Source organism: Mustela nigripes, chromosome 5 (assembly GCF_022355385.1).
Source record: "Mustela nigripes isolate SB6536 chromosome 5, MUSNIG.SB6536, whole genome shotgun sequence".
In the NCBI taxonomy this organism is placed as follows: domain Eukaryota; kingdom Metazoa; phylum Chordata; class Mammalia; order Carnivora; family Mustelidae; genus Mustela; species Mustela nigripes.
Window position 1 is genome coordinate 47610649 of NC_081561.1, and position 25577 is coordinate 47636225.

A 25577-nucleotide genomic window follows, 5' to 3' on the forward strand; every position below is an offset into this window, starting at 1 on the left:
TAAATACTGTTTTGACATGTTAAGATGAATATAAAGTATATTTATAGGGTATATTTATCATAAGTGTCTTTAGCATGGTTAGTGGTATCAGAAACTATAATGTTTTTTATACCCTGCATTTTTCTATTCTTAGCCCAGAGAAAAGGGTCGGATGCGTTTTCACAGACTACAGAATGTACAAATTGCACTTGACTATTTGAAAAGACGCCAGGTATGATGTTTCTCAAAGACTATAATCTTATAAACATATATGACGGAGTAAATCTACATAGAAACATGTCAGGGAATGAAAAGGTTAAATTTGCGAATTCTAATGGTTGAGTTTGTGGTTTTGTGAGACAAATATTTAAAAATATGTTCAAACATTTGCTCCAAAGAAAAGGAAGTTAATAGTAGGTGTAAGCCCAGAGGAATTATAAGTGGCTGCATTTCCATCTGAATAAGAGCTACTAACTTTCCTTCTGCTAGAATTGGAATGTTTTGCCTAGGAAGTTAATGATATTTTAGTAGCAACAGAATGTTAAGAATGCCTATGAACAGTTCTTAGTAGTGGGGCAATTCTTCATTATTTATACTTAGTCTGTAAAATTATTTTTATAAAAAATAATTTATATAATACTTGAAAAAACTTAGTGTAAACATTTTTAATACTTAGTAGTGGTAAGGCAATTTTTAAAATATTTTTTGTAATAATAGATAATATTGGTAATCAAAAGTAGTTAAACATAAAGCAATATTTCTGACAACAGTCTCCAAGTAGCTTGAGGTTTTAGAAGAAATAATGTTAAGGAATGAACACTATATTGGATGATTTGGTGGCATTGTGGTGTTGTAGAGGTATAAGTCAAAGTATTGGTAATTTTTCAATTAGTAGAAAAAAGGAGAAAAAGGAAAATCAGGAGAAAGTAAAATTACTGAAAACAATGAGAAATCAGAGGTGGCAACTTTTTGCTTGTTAATGAAGGGAAAAAGGAAGGGAGGGAAATAGGGACAGGTAAACATTATTTTTTATTATTGATTTATTTAGTTTATAATGAACATTAAAATGCTTTTATTTTTTAAACTTTGATTAACAGTACTTAAATAAGGTTAAATGTTACTTTTATTTACCTTCTTATTCTTAGTTCTAGTGGAAGTTTCCAGGAGGTCTGATGATGGTTAATTCTGTTTCCTTGTCTGAAATGTTTTTGGCACTGTTTTGTCCAGGAAGTAAGATGTTAGTTATTATTGTATTTAATTCATGATATTTAATTATTTTTATCCAGGATATAAATAATAAGTATCATTACTGCCTTTGGTTACCTAAAATACATAATTTGATAGTTAATAAGCTTTAAGTCCCTGTGTTATTATTATTTTTATATTTGAGCAGTCTCCCAAATATCCAGTGACGTGTTTATTTATTTTGATAACACTTTATGGTAGATAAATAGAAAAATGATGCTAGTTTTATTCCCCCATTTTGTAACAGAAGTATGAGAAAATTACTGAACTATTTTATGGTTCAGAACAGTTTCTTAATGGTAAGAGTAAAATAAAGCTTATTTTCAAGTGACAAAATTATATCTAATTTTCAATTCTCAAGTATTTAAGAATTCTCAATCTGAGTTGTATTTTCCTTTTGAGAAGTGAATGCTTTTAATACTTGTTCTAAAAGAAAAACCAAAGTAACAATTGTTTTTTCCGTTTTGGTTACTCTGTAATTTGCAGTATAAAATGGAGATTAGTGGAGATAGGAAGTAACATTAATTTGAGGATTACTGGTGTTTAGATCATTTCGATTTTTTTTCTTTGTGTAATTTAGAATCGCTTTTATGTAGGTAAAGATAATTTGTGTGCTGGTTTGAAAAAGTTGGCTTTATCTCTTCTTTTCATATAACACAGGTGAAATTAGTGAATATTAGAAATGATGACATAACAGATGGAAATCCCAAATTGACTTTGGGATTAATATGGACAATAATTTTGCACTTTCAGGTAAGCTTAATTTTTCTTCATTTTAATTTATTTTAGTCTCTTATTGCTGATTTTCAAGTGGTTGATACAAAGAATGAATATGCCATTTATATCATATGGAAGAAAGTAAAATTCAGGCTCCTTTTCTTAAACAGTATATTTGAATATTTCCTTTCCAGTAACTTACTACCTGTGAACCTGGTACCCTTTTCCCCCTGTTATCCATGAGCATATAAGATGATGTTTGTAATCTTGTCGAAAACAGACCTCTGTGCTCAGGAGCTGAAATATATAATGCGAAGACAAAAGTTTCGTTATAGAGAGAAACAAGAGCTCTGTCAGTTTGCTGGGCAGAGGATGCAGCAGCAGGCTACCTGGAGGAAGGGGCTCCGGCGTTTTATAGGGAAAAGCAGAGTCTCGCTGGTTTCCATGGGAGTTGTTGGTACATGTAGCCGGCCACACACATCATGTTTTCAGGAGGGTTCCTGGTTCCTGAAACAAAGGCTAAAAGGGGAGGTGGGGAGGTTTGTGGAAGAGAGTAAAAAGGTTACTTTGTTTAAAATCAGGCCTTGTTGGGGCGCTTAGGTGGCTCAGTCGTTAAAATCAGGCCTGGTTGAGGCATTAATGCAGCCATTTTGGTTTTTGTTCAGCTTTCAGCTTAAGCGGTTTCGGTCTTAGTGTTGGAAGACAAAGATTTCTTTTTACTGAATGCAGACACATTTCTTTTGTTTATTGGACAGTGTTACTTGACTTAGATACATAAACATTCTATGACTCATTCCTTACTTAGAATGGTTTTTGTTGGCATTCTAGTTTCTCAGTGAGAACTACTTTTTCCTGTTGATAGACGCTAGATGGCAGTATAATTTTCATAAAGGGATCTCCTGAATTAGAAGTAGCCGTATTTTGTGGAGAGCTTTCTCAAACAAGATTTGAGGAGATTAATGCAGATTTTTTTTTAAAGGATTTAATTTATTTATTTGAGCGAGAGAGAGAGAGAGAGCATGTGCGCAAGAGCAGGGAGGGGCAGAGGGTGAGGGGGAAAGAATCTGAAGCGGACTCCATACTGAGCGTGGTGCCCGGAAGGGCTTAGTCCCACCGCTGGGAGATCAGGTACCCAGAGTTTGAGGCTTAACCCTCTGAGCCACCCAGATGCCTTGAGTAAATGCGGGTTAATTTACGATGATCTCTCTAATACATCTGTGCTCATTGAGAGCTGATTTGGATTTTTACTTTTTTGTAAAATGATGCATTTTGAAACAAATCATCTTTATTTGATTTAAGGTAAATTCTAACTCTAGAATGTGCTTTAGTTCATTATCCATTTTTCTGCTTAAGCATGTTCTGTATGCAACCCAGAGCCTGACCCATAGTAGGCATGCGGGAAATCCTACTGATTGACTGCTGTTCAGTTAGATCTTGAAGGAGGAAGAGGTAACTTACCAGCTTCAGAAAGGAGCTGAGGTTTTAAACCAAATCAGGAGGGGAGTAAGACTTATTTCTTAATTTGTAAAAATGTTCTGGGACTTAAGGTTTATAAGGGAATGATGGAAAATAGTGTACCTGGAGCTCATTTGGGAACAGGATAAATCTGACAGGTATGGAGAGCTGTGGGAATTAGAGTCTAGGTAGTTTCTAGGACCTGAACAGGCAGCTGATCAAAATTGCAGCAGTAGGAAATTGGAGGAGATGCTGGCAACCAGGTGTACCAGCCAGACTATGGGGTAGCTAATACAAGTAAATATTCCCTCAGCTGGGTTTTTGCTATCAGAGAGATCCAATAACAGGGGCTAGAGGCAGGAACCTAAAGATCTGAGGGGCCCCATTAGTAGAGCACACCTTTCTCAGGAAGCTAGCTGACTGAGCCCTAACCAAGGCTGGGATTTGGGCATGAAGCCAGACCCTTTTTCTAGAATTGGGTAAAGACTAAGTAGAACTGGCTGAAAGCAGATTTCATGTGGAGATCCTCAGCAGTATTCTCAGGGATCCTTTAATCAGTCCTCAGTGGATTAGGTCCCAGAACCTTGAGCAGGGTTGAAATTGCAGGAACTCCACATGGGAAGATTAAAGGCCTATTGGAGCAAGGAGCTAGTCCCATCATTTCTAACATAGCTGTGAGACAGGCTGTGTCTGGACTTGGGGGACTGTGGGGCTGAGGAAAGCACCCAGGCTGTGGCAGGAGGCAGAGCTAAGTGTTACCATTGACTCTTACTTATGGCAGTTGATGACATTGGGTATATCACATAACCAATCTGAACTTGAAAAATAATTTTTGGGGAAACTGCATCTATCAATTTTACATAAAATAGATTAAATGAGCCAGGTCTGAAGTTAGGGAGATAGAAGCCAGGAAGCTGAGGCAGTAATTTCCGAGTGGGATGATAAAGGCCAGGACTCAGATGGGGATGAAAAACTGAATCCAAGGGATGGCATTTTGAAGGAAGAAAGGAATGGATTTGGCAACAGGGCACAGAGGATGAAGGAGTGGGATTAAAGATGACTCTGAACTGTTCAGCCTGGGATATAAAACAAACCACACACCAGTAGACGACTGAGACAGGGTAATGGTCAGGGGAGAAAGAATAAAGAAGGATTGCCCGAGTGGGTCTGATGGACTGCCAGGTGTTCTGTGCATCTGCATGCTGAACTCTTGGAGATACATGAGCATAGCTGGGGTGTCTGCTATAGGTAATGCACTTAGAGTTATCGGTATAAAAGTGGTCACTAAGCACTTCGGAGAGAATGGATCTTCAGAGAAGTCAAGAAAAGAGCATGTATAGAGAAGAGCTGAGAGCTACGGACAGACATTTGGGGAAGACCCATGATTTGGGGTGCAGGAGGAAGAAGATCCACCTGGGGAAACAGAAAAGAACAGAATATTTGGATAGATCGATGGTATGACAAGAAAATGCAGTGTTGCTGAATCTAGGGGGAAGAGAATGTCAAGTAGAAAGGAATGGTGAGCACTACAAAATGGCACTGAAGAGCGTGAGAAAATGAAGACCGACAACTAGTTTTACCTTGAAGGAGGACATTGGAGACCTTGGAAGAAATACTATCAGGCAAGTTGGAGCAGAAGCCAGGAAATGACAGACCAAAATGTGAGTGAATGGTTGGGAATTCGATCCTAAGTTTGAAGAAATTTAAAGCAAAAGGTCATTCAAAAAGAATTATGTATTAAGAAACTCATTGCATTTTGGAGGAAAAAAGAAGACCAGCCACAGAACTACTTCTAATAGAATCCTAATGGTCCTATGGCATATAGTATGGAATCCAGTGTATTTTAGGACCCAGATGACGAGATATTATGACTATTTATCACCAGTATTTAGAAATTAGATCCAGATTTGTTTAAAGTGGAACACAACAATGTTTTGGTAAAATAAAAATGTTCCTTCTTATTTAAATGAAATAACCAGGTGTCACCAGCCAGACTTCAGGGTAGCTAATACAGGTAAATGTTCCCTCAGCTGGGCTTTTGCTATCAGGGAGATCCAGTAACAGGGGCTGGAGTATGATAATTTCTTAGTAGTATGATAATTTTGGATCAGAATGATTTTACTGGTTAAGCCAAAATAGAAGGCTACTTATAGCAGTGGTAATCATTCTCACTCAAAGTGACTTGGCTTTTTTTTTTTTTTTGGTCTTTATATAAATAAGGAAAATAATTTCATAAGATCAATTTATTATTATTATTTTTTTAAAGATTTTATTTATTTATTTGACAGAGAGAGATCACAAGTAGACAGAGAGGCAGGCAGAGAGAGAGAGGGAAGCAGGCTCCCTGCTGAGCAGAGAGCCCGATGTGGGACTCCATCCCAGGACCCTGAGATCATGACCTGAGCCGAAGGCAGCGGCTTAATCCACTGAGCCACCCAGGTGTCCAGATCAATTTATTATTTAAAAAATATTTGTTTTGAGCATCACAAATTGAATCTCTTTTCCAGTCAGGCTTTCTGAAGGTAAGCATTATCAACACAATAGTTCTCTATCAGTAACTACCATATGCTAGATCCAGAGATGCTAGGAAAATGGAGGATGTTGTGTCTATTTAGGAGAATGTTCATAAATACAATCGACTTGTAATGAATCCATTGCAGTATAAATAAGGGATATAGAGGAGGAGTGTTGTGGTATTAGGAAAGTATTAGAGAAATTTTCACTGATACTAGAGATAGACTTTGCCGGATGAATGCCAGCTACCAGGTGGAGACTTAAAGCTGGGCCATTTCTGGGAGAGGGAGCAGTGTGTAATGGCCTGGGAATGGGTAGTTGGTGAGTTTGGCGGAGCTTCAGGGAGGGGTGGATGGGGTGCACATCAGCGGTTGGGCCTTTATCTCACCAGTACAGGTATCAGCCATTATGCTTTTATGTTCTTGTCAGTAATGTTCCGTTGCCAATGAAGACATTGAAAATAAAATTAAAAATAAACCTAAATCTGAGACTTTATTTTTGCCCTTTATCTTCTCGGATATTCAGTTTTGCCATTAGACATGGTTTAATTTTCTCTTTCAGTGATTAATCATCATGCAGGCCTATCATTAGCAGGTATTGGCAACATCGCTAACTTGACTGTTTAATTGAATATTCTTATTTAGAAAAGTATAATGAGTTCCATCTTGCGATCAGTCTAAAGACTACCTAGAGAATGGTGATTATCATGTTTTTCTACTTAGTCAAATGATAGCTGCTTACGTGTAAGTCCAGTCATGCTATACTGATTTTCTTTTTACCGTATCTATGACTCAGTTTTAGAAATATGCACACCTTAAATAATCAGGCTCCATATTGATTTACTATTTTTATAGCAAGGCCCTAGTAAAATTACATAATATTTAACTAGGGTACAATTGTAAGTGTTACCTACAAAGTTCAGCTACCTTCATTCATGTATAAGAAACACATCTATGTGCTTCTTCTGGTGAAGCATTTCATGCTTCAAATCATAAAATTGATCAGTTTGCTTATGTAAAAATCCTAATAACCATATAAGGAAAATGGCTTGGAAAATATAATGGCATATAAAAATGTAATACAAAATATGAAAAGTTCTATTGATATGTAATATGAAAAATACTATAAACTATTTTATGAGGTATATTGAATTTTATTATCATTTTTTAAAGATTTTATTTATTTAAGAGAGAAAGTGAGAGACAGCATGAGAGTCAGGGGAGGGACAGAGAGAGAGGAGAAGCAGACTTCTTCTTGATCAGGGAGCCTGATGGGGGGCTCGAACCCAGGACCCTGGGATCATGACCTGAGCCAAAGGCAGATGCTTAACCAACTGAGCCACACAGGCGCTACTATGAGATTGATTTTAGAAATAATTTTTATTGAGTATTTAGGAATTTAGCATTTATTATCTCTCCTACAGCTAGCAAATCATCCTGTTTTTGTTTTCTAATGACTGATGTTTTGAAAAAAAGCTTAGTATAATTTACAGAAATTTTTGAGCTCCCCCTTTTCTGGCAAGTACCAGAATTAGTTAGTGTTTCTTAAGAAAAAAATTATATGTTAGAGATTCTCTGAAACAACATTTGAAAGGCATTTTGCTAAATGACTCCTGACTGGTATTTGCTTTCTGTTTGCTCTCAGATTTGTTGAACCACCAATAGTTTCAAAGGTTAAAGCAAACTTTGGTAGTGTAACTGCATTTCAGAAAACTGAAAGTTAAAGGGAGGGTCAGAGTCTGCTCATACGATAAAGCTAAGGGTTTGCCTTGAAAGCTCATCAGCGTTATAGTTTTACAGTGAGCAGTAATGTTTGTGTAAGAGGATTGGTGGCCAGAAATAAGCCACGGTGTCTAATGAGACACAGGGACCCAGCTGGGCAAGATGCCATGGCATTTCTTGCGTGTGTTTTTCTCATAAGCAAAATGGCCTCATGCTGAAGAGGATGGTCACAAAGTCCGAGGAATTAGAGGTCAGAGTGGAATTTTCAGACTTACTGCAAAAGTTCGAAGGAAGTCCTGGATTTTGAAATGAGTGAATCTGTGGAACTGTGATTTCCTACAAATCAAATGGGGAATGTCTGTGGATGTGTCAGAGCCGAGAAAGAAGAACAGTATTTAGATCCTGCCAAAACTCCTTTGAGCCCTGAAAAATACTCTCCCAGAAGAAAATATTTCAGGAGAAAGCCGATCAAGACAATTATAGGTGACAGAGACTCAGTAGAGCCAAACAAGCAAAATGAAGGCAAGAAGAGTGGCGTTCAGCTCTCAGAGGAACAGCCAGCTCTTTTACCCAGGGGACTGGTACGGGAGGACGCCGTTGTCCTAGACCCCACCCTGGATGCTGGGATTCCGCATCTGCAAGGGAAGACACAAGTTGTAGTTGACAGTGTGAAACAGAAACTGGTGCCGAGTACTGCAAGCAGTCTGTCTCACTATGGGGACACTTCTGCTAATGACCGTGACAGAGAAGTAAAAGTTAGTGACCTGGAGGAAAGGATTCCAGAAACGGACAGCACTCCATGTTGTGTAAAGAGGAAGGAACATTTAGATGATGCCAGCAGGAGAGAAATAACATTCCAAAGAAAGACTGATGTTTTAATGTTACCAAAGGCAGCCAGCTTGAGTTCTATTCACTATGGTACGGAGAGATCATTTGAAAAAAGTGGGTTTTCTGAAGACCCATCAAAAAATAATAGCAGTGTTCAAGGGAAGCAAAACACTGAGAGATTTTGCCCTTGTGAAATATACCATTTTCACTTTGAAAAAAAGAGATGTCATTCCCTCTGTACCATTGTGTCCTCTGCTTCCAAGGACACAGACGGAAATGAGGTAAGTGAAATGTGGAGTCTGAGCTTAAGGTGTAAATAAGGACTCAGGTACTCATATCTGACTGAGATTCTGTAATTTGTCTATTTTAAAAGTTGTATTCAGATTAGTTTATGTGAAAGTTGGAGAGTTCTTGGTGCATTTTGTTATTTGTAACCTTAAGTTCGGTTACTATGATTTTTATTTTCTGTGATATCCACATTCTTTGATCGCACTTAAATTTAAACCCCTGCATATTTTTGTTACTGTTGGAAGACTTAGAAAAGCATCACTTTAAGGGAATGCGCATCTTTTGAAGTTCTCTAGTTCACGTTTCTTGACTTTTCCTATGGAAGAGCCTTTGGAAACTGGGTGCAGTGTAGGCAAAAATTGCATCAGAAAACAGTCACGAGAAGATAATAGCTTCATGATTCATGTTGGGAGGATACAGTCCAGTTATCAGTCAGTACTGACTTGCTGATCATAAGTTTGGAAAGCCAGTTCCAGTTCTCCACCAGTTTTCATGCACTGGAGCACTCACATAATTGCTTTTAATTCTGTGCGTGCCACGTGTGTGTGTGTGTGTGTGTGTGTGTGTGTGTGTGTGTGTGTTGGGGTGATTATCACAGATAAAATCACCCAAATCTCTTTTGTCTCTTTGTTATGAGTTATTCCCCAGCCCCTTTCTAAAATCAGACATCATTTGGGTGGCATGTCCTAGGTATTTCGGTATGACACTGACTGCCAGAAAGTTGAGATTTTTATTCCTAACACTGATAGTTAGCTTTAGACAAGTGACTTCTCTGGAGTTTTCACTTGTCTTCTGAAATGGAAGTGAGTATTTATTTACTTGGTTGAGACATGCATTACCCAGACAACCTCTACATGTAACTAGGTGGGAGTAGAGGGCCTTTTCTTTAAGCTCTTTCTCACTTTGTCTTTCAACAAAAACTCTGGACGTAAATGGCGTATGTGATGTTAAACAGTCCTGGCGAGGTCAGCTAGGGTCGTCCGCACAGCAATAGAATGAGGTTTTGTCAGGGTCAGTGTGCTTGATCCTCGTGGACCTTAGCTGCAGAGCTCTGGGAAGCTCTTCTATATAGACACACTACCCCGCCTTGCCAATAGTATGTCAGCTCTTAGATTTACATTTTTCAGGGGTTACATTTTAAAAAGAAAGCATAGCCTCTGTGTCAGTGCAAAAGGAAACTACTTAGCTGTTCTGTGTTTTGGAATGAAACCGCTTGTTTTGCTTCATGTTCTCCAGCTGTTTATTGTATATAATATGGCTTCTTGTAAGCCTTACATTTTTTCAATAATGGAAATTCTTAAAATCTTTTTCCTAAGTGCTACATAACCCCCCCACACCCACACACACACTTGTTATATTCTCATGCCAAAGGACTTTACCCTTCTAATTGGTATAGATTTTTGAAACTTCAATGATGAAAAGAAGGCACAAACCTGCCAGTTACATTTGTTGAATAATTGTGATATGGGGTACTTCACAAAGCCGAATGAGGTAGTGTCATATTTATCTGAGGAGTTTGACGTCTTACTTCCTTGCAGTCCAGACAAAGATTCTTCATTTTTGAGCTTACAAAGAGTCAGAACCAACAGCTTGGGTACTCTCCATAGGACATTCTCCTGGTTAACCTTGCAGGTGCTTGATTCTGTTTGCTTAATTACCTTTGGTTAGAACTATGCACAGAAACTCTTTATCTTGCATTGGCTTCTGCATTTTTTATTGAAGAATTAAATGCAGATGGGGGTGCTCAGCCCCTTCATTAACATTATGTCTCAGAAATGATCGGTTAGCCAACATTCCTTCCTTATTTGTTCCTGCAGGATCTTTTTTATGTCTTCCCTGTCACATCCTTTCTTTCTCTCGATCAGTTGTCTGCAGGTTTGGGGTTGAGGACTTTGAGTTAACTTCTGAGCAGAAGAGGATACAGTTCTTGTGCTTTTCTTAACTTTTGAATTAGTACAGTCCTCTGACTTAAACTTCCCTGGGCCTGTGAAGTTTATCATTTTTGGTATAAGTGACCAGTCTACTTCCTCCTTAAATGCTTGAATTCCTGCGCCGACCGAGAGAGCCCTTCCAGCCACAGAGCCCTGTGGAGGTTACTCAGCAGCCCTCCTTGAGTGCCCACCGAATAAAATCTCATAATCGCATTAATTTTGACTAGGGTTAGGAGTTGTTTAAAAAAAAAAAAAAAGAGTATCTTAGATTTGTGTATTGCATTGGAATTGGAAAAAAGATGTCAGACACATTGTGTCTTTTATCTTAAGAACCATATGAATATGCAAAATAGTTCTTCTTTTATAGAATTAAGAACTCAAAACTGAGGTTAAAGCATGTCCTTATAGCAACACAGTAAATGACATTAACCGAGCTGAACTACTCAGCAACCTACTTTGATGAATTGTCAGAGTTCTGAAGGCTGTTGCTGTGAGGTCAGAGCAGGGCTGATGTTTATAGGAGTTGATGTTCATCTGTGAAGGATGAGCGTTATAAACAGAGGTGGCAAAGGCAAGCCATGTCTGGGGACAGGGAATAATGAGCTCACTGCAGCCCCCTTCTTGAGAGATTTCTTACTTGTCTAAGACTCATGTGCTTCCTGTACCTTGTGACAAGGTTTCCTACCTTTGCCCTTGAGCTTTTCCCACAAAGCACTCCTTTACTTCTCTAGTTTCACAATCCCACCTCTTTCTAGTCTTGTTACATTGATATCAACCAAGCTGGTTGTTTCCTCTGTGTATAGGCCATTGGTTCTTTAACTGAGCAGATGTAGGTGTCACTTGAGGAGCTTTCTACAAAATACAGGTGCCTAGAAGTCACCCCAGTGATGCTAATGTAATAGATTAGGGAGGAGTTCCACAGGTGATTCTGGCCAAGACTAGGGAAGTTGTTACTCTTCCTCGCCTACAGTGGTGGTTTTCAAGGGGGACTCCAGAGTTCCTGCTTATGGAATGCTTATTGGAAATGCCTTACCCCTGTTTATCCGATCAGAGTATGCTCTGGTGGAGCATAAGAACATGGCATCCTGTTTTAGGCACCCTCTCACATGTTAAAAACACTACGTTTTGGGAACCAGTATCACTTTAGCTTAGCATTTGTGTCTCATTCTCTTCTCAAGGTAGTTTATATTTTCCTTTTTTTTTTTTTTAAAGATTTTATGTATTCATTTGAGAGAGAGAGAGAGCACAAGCAGGGGAGCAGCAGAGGGAGGGAGAAGCAGGGAGCCCAATGCCGGGCTCCATCCCAGGACCCCGGGATCATGACCTGAGCTGAAGGCAGACACTCAGCCGACTGAACCACTCAGGTGCCCCAAGGTAGTTTTTCTGGTAAGCAGTGTGGATTATAGGCCCAGAAGGCAGGAGGTGTGAGTTGTAGTCAGGCTTTGCCCCAGAGAGCTGTATGACTTAGACAGCTCTTTTCATTTAAGTCTCCATTTCATTCTCTAGGAAAGGAGGGTATTGGACTAGATCATGATACTGCTGTTAATAATGATGGTATTTGTTGAGTCCTACTGCATGCCAGACATGCCACCATTATGATATTTAATCTTCGGAGCAAACTTATGAAATGGTTTTATTTTTGGCTCCATTTTACAGAATAGGACACTGAGCCTCAGGAAGGGTAAATAATTTAAGCAGAAGAGCTTGGATGTCACCCAGCTGTCGACCAAACTGAACTCTTACCTGTTACACGTTACTCACTTTTCCCCATATACATCTTTTTCACTTTTAAATTTCTATGAACTCATGTACAGAACTGCATACCATTTTGTTTGTTTAGTGTTTTCACCTCTTCCTCCATCTCTCTCTCCTTTTATTTCTCTACCAGGCACTTATGATGTACCTGTTATATATTGAACCAAAACAAGGCACTCTGAGAGAAATATAATATAGCTCTTTTCTGCATACAGTATATCCCATTGTTTATTTAAAACAAATGACAGGGGCGCCTGGGTGGCTCAGTGGGTTAAGCCGCTGACTTCGGCTCAGGTCATGATGCCAGGGTTCTGGGATTGAGTCCCGCATCGGGCTCTCTACTCAGCAGGGAGCCTGCTTCTCCCTCTCTCTCTCTCTCTGCCTGCCTCTCTGCCTGCTTGTGATCTCTTTCTCTCTGTCAAATAAATAAGTAAAATCTTTAAAAAAAAAAAACAAACTTTAAAAATAAAAAAAAATAAATAAAACAAATGACAGGGACCATAACTGTAAACTTAGTCACCTGAAAGTTAGACCTCTAAGATGATAATTATGAATAACGTTAAATTCCCACTACACTATGTAGCCATATTAACTAATGAAAATGGAACTATTCCTTTGTTCCTTTTAATACCCTGGTGAATTGCAGTGTATGGTGCAGGAACCCAAGAAGGAAGCCAAGGAGAGAAGGATGAGAAATAAGGTGTGGGATATTGTACAAATTAAGTTGATCTGTACATAATGAAGAGTTTAATTTTTTAATTGATTTTTATATTATAAAAATTAAAAAAAATTGAGAACCATCTCAAAATGTTAGACTACATTAATATTCAAACTCACTGACATATAATTGGTATTTTTTTCTTTAACCAAATCTTTTCTGAATCTTAGGCTACTGAGCTCTTAAGATTCAAACACTAGGATAGGGTACTAGGGTGGCTGAGTTGGTTAAGCGTCTGTCTTCAGCTTGGGGCATGACCCCAGAGTCCTGGGTTCAGGTCCCACAGTAGGCTCTCTGCCCAGCAGGGAGTGGGGAGTGTACTTCTCTCTTTCCCTCTGTCCCTCCACTCTGCTCATGCGCTCTCTCTCTCTCACTCTGTCTCAAAATAAATAAATAAAATCTTAAAAAAAAAAAAGAATTTAAGCACTAGGATAAAACCTGAATGTTTTTCTTTTTCTTTTCTTTTCTTTCTTTCTTTCTTTTTTTTTTTTTAAAGATTTTATTTATTTACTTGACAGAGAGAAAGATCACAGTAGGCAGAGAGGCAGGCAGTGGGGGAGGGGGGTGCTGGAGAAGGAGGCTCCTCGCTGAGCAGAGAGTCCGATGCGGGGCTCTATTCCAGGACCCTGAGATCATGACATGAGCCAAAGGCAGAGGCTTAACCCACTGAGCCACCCTGTTTTTCCTTTTATATGATAGGTTTCATCTACAGATTTTGAAAACAAGGGTCTTTTGGTTTACAGTTGACTAGCTCATTCTTTTCTGAATAGTTTCATCTTTTTAAATGAAGTGCCTTACTAATTTTAAAAAAAATTTTACCATTGCTAGTTTTTTGGATTTCATAACCAGTCTGTGAAAATTTAGTTATAAAAAAGTTGCATAAGGCATCTCTATCAATGCCTTGGTCTTTTCAGTTAAATGAAGGATATGTGAAAGTTTGAAACTGTTGCTGTACAAGAAAAAATAGTTATTTTATATCCCCCCTATTTGAATAAGAAATAAATGAGCATTTGCTAAAGGTAGCTATTAATTTAGAGGATTAACACTTGAACTCTATCAACTTTTTGCTTTTATCCTCTATTTAACTCTTCCTTTTAGGGAGACAGTTTTAGCCAGTTAGAATTTTCAAAATATTTGTGCCATCTTTGCTGTTAAAAATATTTTGTGGAGCATTTTCACACATTTGTGAAACTTGGAAGCACTCACTAAAAATGTGTTGATTACATTTGTTTCTGCCAAAATAGTTAAAACATCTTTGAAGAGGTTGTCTTTGGAAGCAAACATCTCGGCTTGGAAATATTTGCCTGTGTTGACAAACTCAATATGGGATTTTCTTTTGCCTGACTGCAATGTCAAGTAGTGTGAATAAAAGAGTTTAAGGGATAGTCCTCACCATGGTTCACTGTAGGACAGGTGCTATTCTAAACCATGTGCATGTGTCATTTTAGTCTCTCAGCACCTCTGTGAGGAGGTACTTTACATGAGAGGAAACAGAGGCCCAGAAAGGCCACAGGGCTAGTATGTGATGAGGTCAGGAATTGAACACAGGTCACCACCTTCCAGAACTCTCTGCCAGTCTTCCTCCCAATATTATACTTTTACTTGTGCAGTAATTACATTAAGAGACTCTGGAAGTAGAAGAATTTTGAGATCCATCTTTTCTAGCCTGCAGCTTTCATTCTTATTCTTACCTGAACTGTTGGTGGGAATGTAAGCTCATGCAGCCACTCTGGCAAACAGTATGGAGGTTCCTCATGAAGCTGAAAATAGAGTTACCCTGCGACCCAGCAATTGCACTACTGGGTATTTACCCTAAAGATACAAATGCAGTGATCTGAAGGAGCACCTGCACCTCAGTGTTTATAGCAGTAATGTCCACAATAGCCAAACTGTGGAAGGAGCCTCAATGTCCATGAACAGATGAATAGGTAAAGAAGATGAGGTACATATATACAATGGAATACTATGCAGCCATCAAAAAGGGAAATCTTGCCATTCACAATGACGTGGATAGAACTAGAGGGTATTATGCTAAGTGAAATAAGTCAATCGGAGAAAGACAATTATTATATGATCTCATTGATATAAGGAATTTGAGGAACAAGACAGAGGATCATGGGGGAAGGGAGGGAAAAATGAAACAAGATGAAACCGGAGAGGGAGACAAACCATAAGGGACTCAATCTCAGGAAGCAAATTGAGGGTTGCTGAAGGGAAGGGGAGTGGGAGGGTTGGGATGGCTAGGCGATGGACATTGGGAAGGGTATGTGCTTTGGTGAGCACTGTGAATCACAGACCTGTACCACGGAAACAAATAATATATTATATGTTAATAAGAGATAGATGAAAGAATTGAATTTCCTTTGATAACATTCTTGTGTCTACCACTCTGAACCAATAGTTATTTTGTGTTCTGCAAGGAAGAATGTTTGACTAGTTTCATTTCTATATTTACTGTGTGTCCCTTAAATCACTTTTTGCATCAGAGTGCCTGTGTGGCTCCGTTAGCTAAGTGTCCAACTCTTGGTTTTGGCTCTGGTGATGATCTCAGGGTTGTGAGATTGAGCCACACATTGGGTTCCATGGTCAGCTGGTAGTCTGCTTGAGATTCTCTCTCTCCTTCTGCCCTCCCCTTTAAAATAAAGGAATAAATCTTTTTAAGAATCAGATTTTGCTTCTATAAAATGAGATGGTTCACTGATAGGTAAAAGCTCTTTCTGGAATGGTACAGAAAGTCTGTATAAATTTGGTGTAGCAGAGGAAAGAGAACTTAAAAGGTCTTACATCAGAGAAGGAAATTTAACCCAGGTCTTACTGTATCTGTGAAACAGATTGGTGTGTTTTGAGCATTAAAAGAAGTAATGTGCTTGAAAAGGAATTACTAGACTCTAAGTACTTGATACCTTCTATCTATCTTATTACTATCTTCTGCTCTATGGAAAGGTGGAAATACTTAGTAGCCATCTGCTGAGTAGAAGATTTATAACAGGCCATTTCTTTCTTTCCTTTGGACATAAAGCATTCTGCCTAAGTGGAGTATGCTGTCCCTGTCTGTCTCCCCAACTCCACTCATCTTCTCACTATATCTTCAGCACATACTTCCTGAATACTTATTATTTATCAGACAGTATATTCCTCTAACTCCATAATTAGCTTACAGTTTTGTCAATCTTTTTGACCCGAGATAACCCCTGGGAATAACCTATTCTTAGAGCTTGTATTGGTTATTTACACCTTAGTACAAGTCCATTTCAGAGACATTGTTGATAGTAGCTCTGGTATGAGATGAGAAAAGGACATAATGCTGGAGGCAAAGTGGCTGTTCTGTGGGGTGTAGGTGGTTGTTTGAGGTGTTGTGTTTGGTCTAGTGAGGATTATTTTGCAAATGGTGCACTGAAAGGAATCACCCCCCTATGGGCTACTGACCTGAGGGAAAAATGAGTGTGAGTTGTAAGGATTTCTTTTCTAAATGTGAAGGAGAAATTTCATGCTGATTCTGGTCTGAAATTCAAGAGACCTAAGTCCACACCTTAGGCCTTCTGCTAGCACACTGTGAGACCCTGGACAAGTCACTTCACTTCCTGTAGCCTCAGCTTGCTCACCAGTGAAATGAGGCTCCCCCAAATGGCTCTGCGTATTTTCAGTTTGAGTTCTCCCAATTCCTTAATCCTTAAGTATTTTTATAGCTTTCTGTAAGCTAAATATCTTAGTTCTCTTAACTTCAGAGATGTTCCCTTTTCCAGTGTTACGCATTGTAAATTGTTTAAGTAGCAACTTTGATTAAACTTTTTAATCTTTTCATCAAATTACAACTATTTTAAAAGTTAAAAAAATATAAGTTGCATTATTTGCCTTGTATAGAAGAATGAAATCCAAGCATTCTTTACAGAAATGAAGTGAATCTTTTAGGAAATATCTGATTCAACTTCGCAAGTTGGCTGTTCTCGTTTTCTCAGTGCATGCCAGAACCATGACAACATCTGTAAAAATAGGGTGTTCCTGTCGCCCAGTTGTCTTGTGGCTTTGACTTTGCTCAAAGGACTTTTACATTTACAGTCTCAGCTGACCAACATAGTGAGGCAGTTGCAATTTACCTAGCAGTAAGTAGGTCATCTTGCAATAAGCTGTGAATGAAAGCAGAGTGAGCTCTGAGATGGGATATGGTGGCTTGTTTTCTTTCATTGGAAGACACTCTGAGGTTATCTGTTGTGTCAGATTTCTGAAACTGCTTTAGAGAAACGATATGGATGAAGCTTAGTTTCACTACTTAATGTTGAGCTCTCACTGAGTGGTCTGTGGGCCTGTGCTTGTTGCTGGGTACTTCTGTGCAGGGGTCAGGGTGCTGTATTATTACTGGAAAGTGAGGCTCATTGGAAACCATTTACTTTTCTAAAATGACAAGTTTTACATGACATGATGGGTTAAAACTCATTCATATCAAATGAAAACATGAACCGTGTTTCTGATCTTCCTTCCTTCCTTCCTTCCTTCCCTGCTTTCTTCCTTCCCTCCCCCCTTCTTATTTAACAGATATTGAGCACCTAATCTGTGTCATGTTGGGCAGAGTATGAGGAGACCGTTTCAAGGTGGGGAAGTAGCTTGATTGGAGGACTCTAAGAGAGAGGGAGGATGTGGTCTACATGGGTTGAATTTCATATGGTTTGATCATAGAGTAGAAAGGGAATGGCTTGAGTCTATGGGGGATCAGCCAAGACTGAGCTGGAGTACTGTGGCTGCAGAGTCCAGGACATCCTAAACTGGCATTTGAGTATAGCCCAAGCCTTGGTGCAGTGAGTCTGATTAGGACACTATTACTTATCCATACACTGAAGCTTAGTCCCAGAAGAAGATGGAAGCTCTGTTGAGCTCAATATTATTTCAGGTGTCTTATGATTGTGTCTTAAGATGTCATTGGTCTTCACATTGGAGACTAGAGGTGATGGTCCAGACCAAGGTTAGTAGTTACTGCAACTCAGTAGTTGGTAGTGGGGAAAAAAGAGATAACAGGTAATAGAAGACCCTCTTCTCTCCTAAACACAGTCGTGGGACCACTAATATATCCCTGTTATTAAGTGCTCATGTCTTCCTAAGGATGACTGAGCATGAGTGGCGGGATGAGTCAGTACACATGACTGGGTTTTAGAAGAGTTGGAGAAACTCATGCTTTTATTTTTGAGGGTTCTAGCTCTGGTTTCTTTGGCTCCTAGATCGCAGAAGCAGAAACCGTCTGTTTTCAGGTGTTTATTGTGTCTTCTGAGCTGTTTCTTGAGTCTGTGGTTCACATTGCCTCATGGTGCTCTGTGAGGCATTGGGTCTGATGGGCACTATGAAGCTCATCCCCGAGCAGGCACATGCCTGGTTCGACCACAGTTCGGACTCTGTGCATTTGGGTTAGTCTTGATTTCTTGTGTTTGAATTTCCTCCACCTGGACCTCTTTACCATCTCCCTCCAGAGACTCCCCTATAGCTGCCAACACCTTCTGTTGGTTCTGATTATTATGTTCTGATTATCGTATGTTGTCTCTGCTCTGCCGAGAGGGAGAAGGGAAATTATGTAGTGAAGTATCAGTGTTGTGTCTGAGGGCAGAGGTAACATGGTAAAAGAGACGTGAAGGTAGGAAAAAGTAGGAGAGCTTTGTTTTTTTGATAGCCTTTTTTTTTTTTAGGCTGAGGTTTTTGGTCTTTTTTTTTTGTTGTTTATTTGTTTTTTAATTTAGGTTTTGATCTTGCTTTTGTAGAGTGAAAAGATAAGACAGAAATGGTGACTTTTCTTATTCTCAAGACTCTGGATCCTGAACTATGAAAATGATTTCATATACTTGGCATCTGGATTCTTTTTTTTTTTTTTTTTTTTTTATAATGCCCTACATGGCTCAAAATAATTTTGCTAAAATATACGGCCTGCAGCCATTTTCCTAATTCAAATGAGTTTGAGGACTTCTTACCTTAATGGTTAGATTTTTCTGAGCATTTGTTCTATTTCCAGTAGGAACAATGCTTTTAGAATCCCTGTTGGAGAACCCACTTTCTAATAATGTGACCGTGCAGTTTTTGAGCATGCCTTACTGTTACATATTGTTAAACCTGGAACTGTTCTATGTAAACCAGCTTTTGTCAGGGCTCTGGAAAACACTTGCACTTCACATAAAATACTTGTAGATTCCTCTTTCTAATTTTGATTTGAACTATCTTGGAAGAGGAAAATATGTAAATAGAATGATGGTCAAAGGCAAATTGCCCTTTCTTGCTCTAGTCCGGTAGGGACACCACTACCTTCTGGGCTTTATGGGAAGGAAATAACATTTCCTGTGCAGTTCAAGTGAAATAAGGATTTGGCCTATACAATGTATGTATAGTTAGCAAAAAAATATATGAAGATTGGGTTTTTTCTATTAATTGACATCAACCAATTCAGTACCATTTTCATGTGGGAATTGAGCCAATTCTATCTGCTAATACTAAAAATAAATTTAAGCAGAATCTGTGATAAACTCTTTACTGAAATTTCACATTTAAAGCGGATATACCAGAAAAAAGGTCAATGAAGTTGCTTCGTTGAAAAATTAAATAATCCAAAACAATCATTTCAATTGTAAGTAAAATAGATCCTCAGATGCAGACCAGACATGACAGTTCATAGGAATTTGAGAATCCCAATAGTGAGACTCAGTTCTAGAAGAAGGTGGAAGCTTTGCTGAGCCCAGTACCATTCTAATGACCTATCATAACTGTGTCTTAAAAGTTACTGTGAGATTGACCTTGGCGTTCATTTGGACTTGAAATATAAAGACATTTTAATTCAAACATTTTGACCGCATCTCATCACATTTTTCTTGAACTTAGAGAATACTAGATTTAGGTTGTTTTTAGGTTGATTTAGGTTGTGCCAAAATAAGTTTTTTGAAAAATGTTGTGAAATGTGTCATTTCTCTTATGTCAGTTAGTAAGCAGACAAAAACCTACTTGGCCAAGTGACATTTTTATGGGTGCCTCAGTGTTGCTGGCTGGAGTTTGTAATTAAGCCTCTCGTTCCTGTGCGGGACCTTGAAGTTTATGATGAAGAAATATATGATGAAGCAGAATGATCTAGCATATTGTGGTTGCCTGAGTGAAATAATTCAGATTCCACAGGTGCCAAACTCAGTCACAAAGACATAGTTCTTGGGGCATTTACTGTCTATTATGTGCCGAGCAGTGACTGAGTAAGACACTGTAAGTGGGGTAACTGATGGGGCCATCCTCCGAGCTACAAACACAGAAGCAAGAACAGGTTGGAGGAAGAGTGATTAATTTTTCTCTGTATTGAGTTTGAAGAGGTTGTAGGATAAAGCACAGTGGAGCCAGGCAGATTCAAGTCCAGATTTTACTGCTACTTGTTAGTAGTGTGAGCAGTTGAGCACTACTTCGTCTGTTACATTTCACTGTCTGATTTCCTTTTTTCATTGAGAAAATCATGTCATGAACAGGAACCTCCCTCGCTTTCTTGTCTGGTCACTGCTACTTTTAGATGAGTGATTGGGATGGAAGCCAAATCACAACAGGTTGACAGGTAAAGATAATAAAGGTAAAAAATACAAAAACAAAATCAATTAAAAAAAAAAACATAAAAAAATTTATCGCCCTCGACCCGCAAGGATGACACGAAGCCCCAGTTCAGACGTATCTTCTATTTCCACAAGTCTACACACTTATATAGGTTTACATGACCAATCAAAGAGCAGGGTACAGGAGGGAGCGAATCAGGCTGTGCACCTAAACGAACAACTTTGCTAGCAACCAATGCTGTTTACTTCCTCTTTGGGCGTTCCGCTTAGTCTCACGAGGCAATCCTAACCTGGCAACTAGCCAGGCGCCATCTTTTAATGGCGGAGGCCGCCCTGGCCAGGGGCCTGCCTCCGACATCTCCCCCTTTTTTCTTTTATGGCAGGGATCGTGCCTGTCATAGGTTGTCTGTGGCGGGGAATATCCTTACCCGTCATCAGACGGCAGATATCAATGATCTGCGTCCTGTCTTAGGTTGGTATATTTCCCCCACCAATCTTACCCGTCGTTGACTACCGATCCAGCATACTTAGCCACACTTGGGGGATGTTCCAGCCTTGATGGTTAACAAGGCCTGCACTGTGGCTTGCTGTTGCCTAGGTGTAGAATCAAGCCCACTATGAGGATTGTCATCAGACCAATTACGCTAGCCCATTGTTTCGTAAAGGTTAACACATCTTGCAATGTTTTGATTATCTCTGGGAGGGTTGCAAGCTCAACTCTGGTGTTATTTATCCTTGTTAGGCTTAGTAGCAGGTGCTGAGTATAGTTTTGGAATTCTGCGGACCAATTCCCCCGCAAGTATTGGGAGAGCTCTCGGGAGACATTCTGTACACAAATTGCCGGGAAGGGTGCTATACATCCCAGTCCCAATAGGGCCCCCAATATGTCCACTTGTTCTTGAACCGAATCCACTCTCTGGTTGACTATCAGGATTCCTGCTTGCAGATGTGCATTGATCTGAGTCTGTGTTTGAAGGGCAGCCGCCATTCCTTCTGCAAGGGTGTTCACAGCTTCCGCAGTGGGTATAGTTGCAGCAAGCGAGACTGCTGCTGCCGTGGCAGCTGCTGTAGATATAGCCAATAGTGTCACAACGGCGGCTGTGATACCAAAATCTCTCTTCTTTCTGGATAGCATCACCGGTAACTTGTCCTCTGGAATGGAAACTGGGATAGGAACATGGGTAGGGATAGACATAATCACAGCCAGCTTGAAGGCCGTGACATTCCAGCACTGGGAAAGGTAGCAATTCTTAGTGCAATTCAACGTATCATACAGCTCGCTAGCATTTGTTACGAGGAAAAGGAATGGTGGTGAGACGCATATGGGGGTGGGCTGATAAGTAATATATTGGGACAAGACACATTAACTGTTGTCTCAAAGGTACTAGAGTCATTTTGTTTATAAGAACAGTTGAAGAATTTGCCACCATTTAACATGGACATTGATGAGTTATCAGTACATGCTCCTAGCAAGTTACAGACCTGCCATGCATCAAAGGGAGAGGAGGGAATATGAGAGAAGAGTTAGTCACTGGTAAAGGATATGGCCATGCTTTAACCACTGCTCACAGCTCTCTGGCTTGAGTCTGCCGCAGGAGGTGTAGCATCCCCAGAGTTATCATCAGCATCTTCAGCATCATGACTGGTGTTTGGAGGCAAGGCTGCACGCACCAGCCACTCTGGGATCCAAATTGGAGCCTCCTTTTCCTGTGGAAAAACACATACAAACCCCCTACTCCATATTAACACTGGATCTGGTCCATTCCACTTTCCTGTGAGGATGTCGTTCCAAAGTACTAAAGGCTTAGGGGGAGAAGCAGCATCACTTGCATGTCTGTCTGCAGCTGATTTACCCGTTTACTGCAGTCTGCTCCAGTGTCCAATAAGCCCATGAATTTCTTGTCTCTTATCCAAAGAGAGTAAAGGGGTCTATTTTCCATGCCTAGCGTGACGCATGCTAGAGGAGCTCAAGATGAACCGAACCCCTTTTGTCCCCGCGTAACCTCATGGCATCCAAAAAGCTTGTGACAACTAGGCAATACCAGGATTTGAGCTATCTTATCACCTGGACTAATAGCTGTAATTCCACGTGGGGAGGATACCAGAATTTTCACCGTTCCTTTATAATCAGCATCTATACCTCCGGGGTGAACAATGAGTCCTGATAACGCCGTGGAGCTCCGTCCTAGCAAGAGGCCCACGGTGTCCTCAGGTAATGGGCCTTTAAAATCTGATTCGACTACCTGGGTCCCCATCTCTGGAGTCAATAGGAGTCTGGTGGTGGCACGGATGCCACCTTCCTGTTGTGGCTTGCCTTGGCTCGTCGGCGGATAATGCGAGCGAGCCACCTGTTGGAGCACCCCATACATTTGAGGGCCCTGGGGTGTGGGGCCCCCCTTCCCGTTTTTTGACCCTCTTGGAGGCAGAGAGTTTCCTTGTATATCCCTTATTGAGTGACATTCATATGCCCAGTGGGCACCCTTCCCACATCTTGGGCAGATACCTGGTTTTTTAGGCTCTTGATAAGACACCTTTCTCTCGGGGCACTCACACTTAAGGTGTCCTGGCTCCTTGCAGTAATAGCAAACTCCAGGAGTACCCCTATATTTATATTGTTGAGCTCCCTGTAATCCTTGTAAACCTTGAGTGATAGCTGCAGCCATAACCTGCCCTTGAATAACACTGTTGTTGATACCCCTGCAAACTTTAATATATGTACTCAAGTCTTTGCTTTTCCACGGTCTGATGGCTTCTTTACACCATTTATTAGCTTGCTCATAAGCCAGCTGTTTTACCAATGGCATGGCTGTCTCTACCTCCCCAAATATTCGACCAGCTGTTTGCATCAGCCTTGCTACAAAATCAGCATATGCTTCATTTGGTCCTTGTATTACCTTAGACAGCTGACCCTGTAAATCCCCACTGCCTTGAATTGTTATTGGTGCACTTGGACAACTTAAAAGGTTGATATGGCCCCGAGGCATTAATAGGTTTCACAGGGGCCAAACCGTGGATCACAGGTGGTCCCACTGAGGTATGTTTAGCAAGCCTTCATCTAGGAACCATGGAGCCGCCTTTTCCACTGTATTCAAAAAGGCCCAAGCAGTTTTTGCTTTTAGTGAAGTTCCATTGGCTTTCAGCAGGTCTTCTAAAGACCCTTCCAACCGCACTTTAGATACTTCAGATCTCATTATGAACACACAGACAACAGACGCGGATGTTAAAGACACTAACACATTAACTTTTTACACGCATATACTTCAGTCGACCTTTACTCCCTGCTTTACCACGGAATTCCCACTTTTGAACGTGGCCTTTTTACTCCCCGCTTTACCGCGGAATTCCCACTTTTGAATGTGGCTAATGTTCCCGCTTTCCTGCGGATTACCTTGCGAGATTCCTTTATTTAGTTCCCGGGTTTCGACGCCATTTATCGCCCTCGACCCGCAAGGACAATAAGAAGCCCCAGTTCAGACGTATCTTCTCTCTCTTTATTTCCGCAAGTCTACACACTTATATACGCTTACATGACCAATCAGCGAGCAGGGTACAGGAGGGGGCGAATCAGGCTGTGCACGTAAACGAACAACTTCGCTAGCAACCAATGCTGTTTACTTCCTCTTTGGGCGTTCCGCTTAGTCTCACGAGGCAATCCTAACCTGGCAACTAGCCAGGCGCCATCTTAATGGCGGAGGCCGCCCTGGCCAGGGGCCTGCCTCTGACAAAAAATAACAGTTTTTTTTTCAGTTGCTTTACTGGGCAGAGAGAGATACAGTGATAAGTAAAGAGGGAATTGAGTTTATGAAGCTTTGTTTATTTTTATAGAAGAGATTTGGGTATTTTAAGTACTAAGAGCAAAGACCCAGACGAGGAAGGAATGATTGATAGAGTGAGACTCCCAGGAGGCAGGAGGTGGAAGGATTCTGAGCATAGGAGAAAAGCAGGTCATATGGAAGCCAAGTTTGTGTGTAGCAGGGCAGGGAAGGGAGGGAGTTCTTACTCATGTTGCTATTTTCTTGGTGGATCATGTCGTACAGGCCAGATAGAGAAGGAAGTGAAGATCGAAAAGGGCTCACGGAGTGGGACACAACTGGACAGGTCAAGGCATGTGAGATGTTGATGAAGCCAGATAAATGGTTTACTTGGGGGTAGAGAATGAAAGTTAGAAGAAGAACAGGAACTCATTCTCAAAACTTAAAGGTCTGACGTGGGCTAGTTCTGGCGTAAGGCACTGAGATCAAGAATGTAGCAGCAGATGTGGAGAGAAGGTGGTCTATGAGGGAGATGGGTACAGGCTGAGCTGCGTGTCAGATCTTTCTGGGGGTAGGGGGTGGGTAACCATGCAGGGAACATTTTAAAGGAGAAGAAAGTGGTAGTACAAGAGTGGCCTGTAGTATAAAAATGGATTGTTGGGACACGTGGGTCGTGGTTGGAAGACTGTTGATTGTGCATCACTAGGAGAGTTAGAATACACTTCACCTGTCTACAGGGGCCAGGGGGTGGGTGGGACTTGACCTGGGGCAAAAGGGGCAGACCTGGTTTAGTAAAATGGTAGAAGCAGTGTAAGGTCCTGAAGAGGTCAGAGACTTTGTTTACCACAGAATAGACATTTCTGAAAATCTTGACAATGGTGTCAAGCCGGGTCAGGAGAGATGAGGCAGGGTTGAAATACAGGCATGGATGGCACAGCGACAGGAAGAGCCTGCAGTTGGGTGGAAGCCAGCAATGACCTGGAGGTGAGGCATGAGGGCTTCGAGTTACCCGAAGGAGCGCAGAGAGAAATGATTTTGTTTGTTTTTGGGGCTAGCTGACAGATTGTTGGGAAGAAACATTAAGTGGCAAGCACGGCTAATAAAATTACGGTGGGAGAAGCTAACATTTA

The 25577-nt window shown here is 40.4% G+C and overlaps 2 protein-coding genes across 19 annotated transcripts in view; one reads left to right on the forward strand and one right to left on the reverse strand.

Annotated features, from left to right (window-relative positions):
• DST (dystonin) overlaps nucleotides 1-25577 on the forward strand; it is a 472092-nt gene that overhangs the window by 249716 nt on the left and 196799 nt on the right. For all 18 annotated transcript variants that reach the window (XM_059400215.1, XM_059400198.1, XM_059400206.1 and 15 more), the window contains 2 exons: nucleotides 134-211; nucleotides 1885-1977. In XM_059400215.1, coding sequence (XP_059256198.1) covers nucleotides 134-211; nucleotides 1885-1977 — 171 coding nt within the window. The remainder of the gene's footprint in view (nucleotides 1-133; nucleotides 212-1884; nucleotides 1978-25577) is intronic.
• LOC132017239 (uncharacterized) lies at nucleotides 20212-24166 on the reverse strand. The gene is made up of 2 exons (XM_059399033.1): nucleotides 24084-24166; nucleotides 20212-22402 (listed from the first exon to the last, which is right to left on the reverse strand). Exon 2 carries the CDS (start codon nucleotides 21888-21890, stop codon nucleotides 21258-21260), a length of 633 nt encoding a protein of 210 aa, XP_059255016.1. The 5' UTR covers nucleotides 21891-22402; nucleotides 24084-24166; the 3' UTR covers nucleotides 20212-21257.

Excerpts from the sequence above, each read along its gene's own strand:
- LOC132017239 (XM_059399033.1), bottom strand. The coding sequence starts at position 21,890 with ATGTCTATCCCTACCCATGTTCCTATCCCAGTTTCCATTCCAGAGGAC.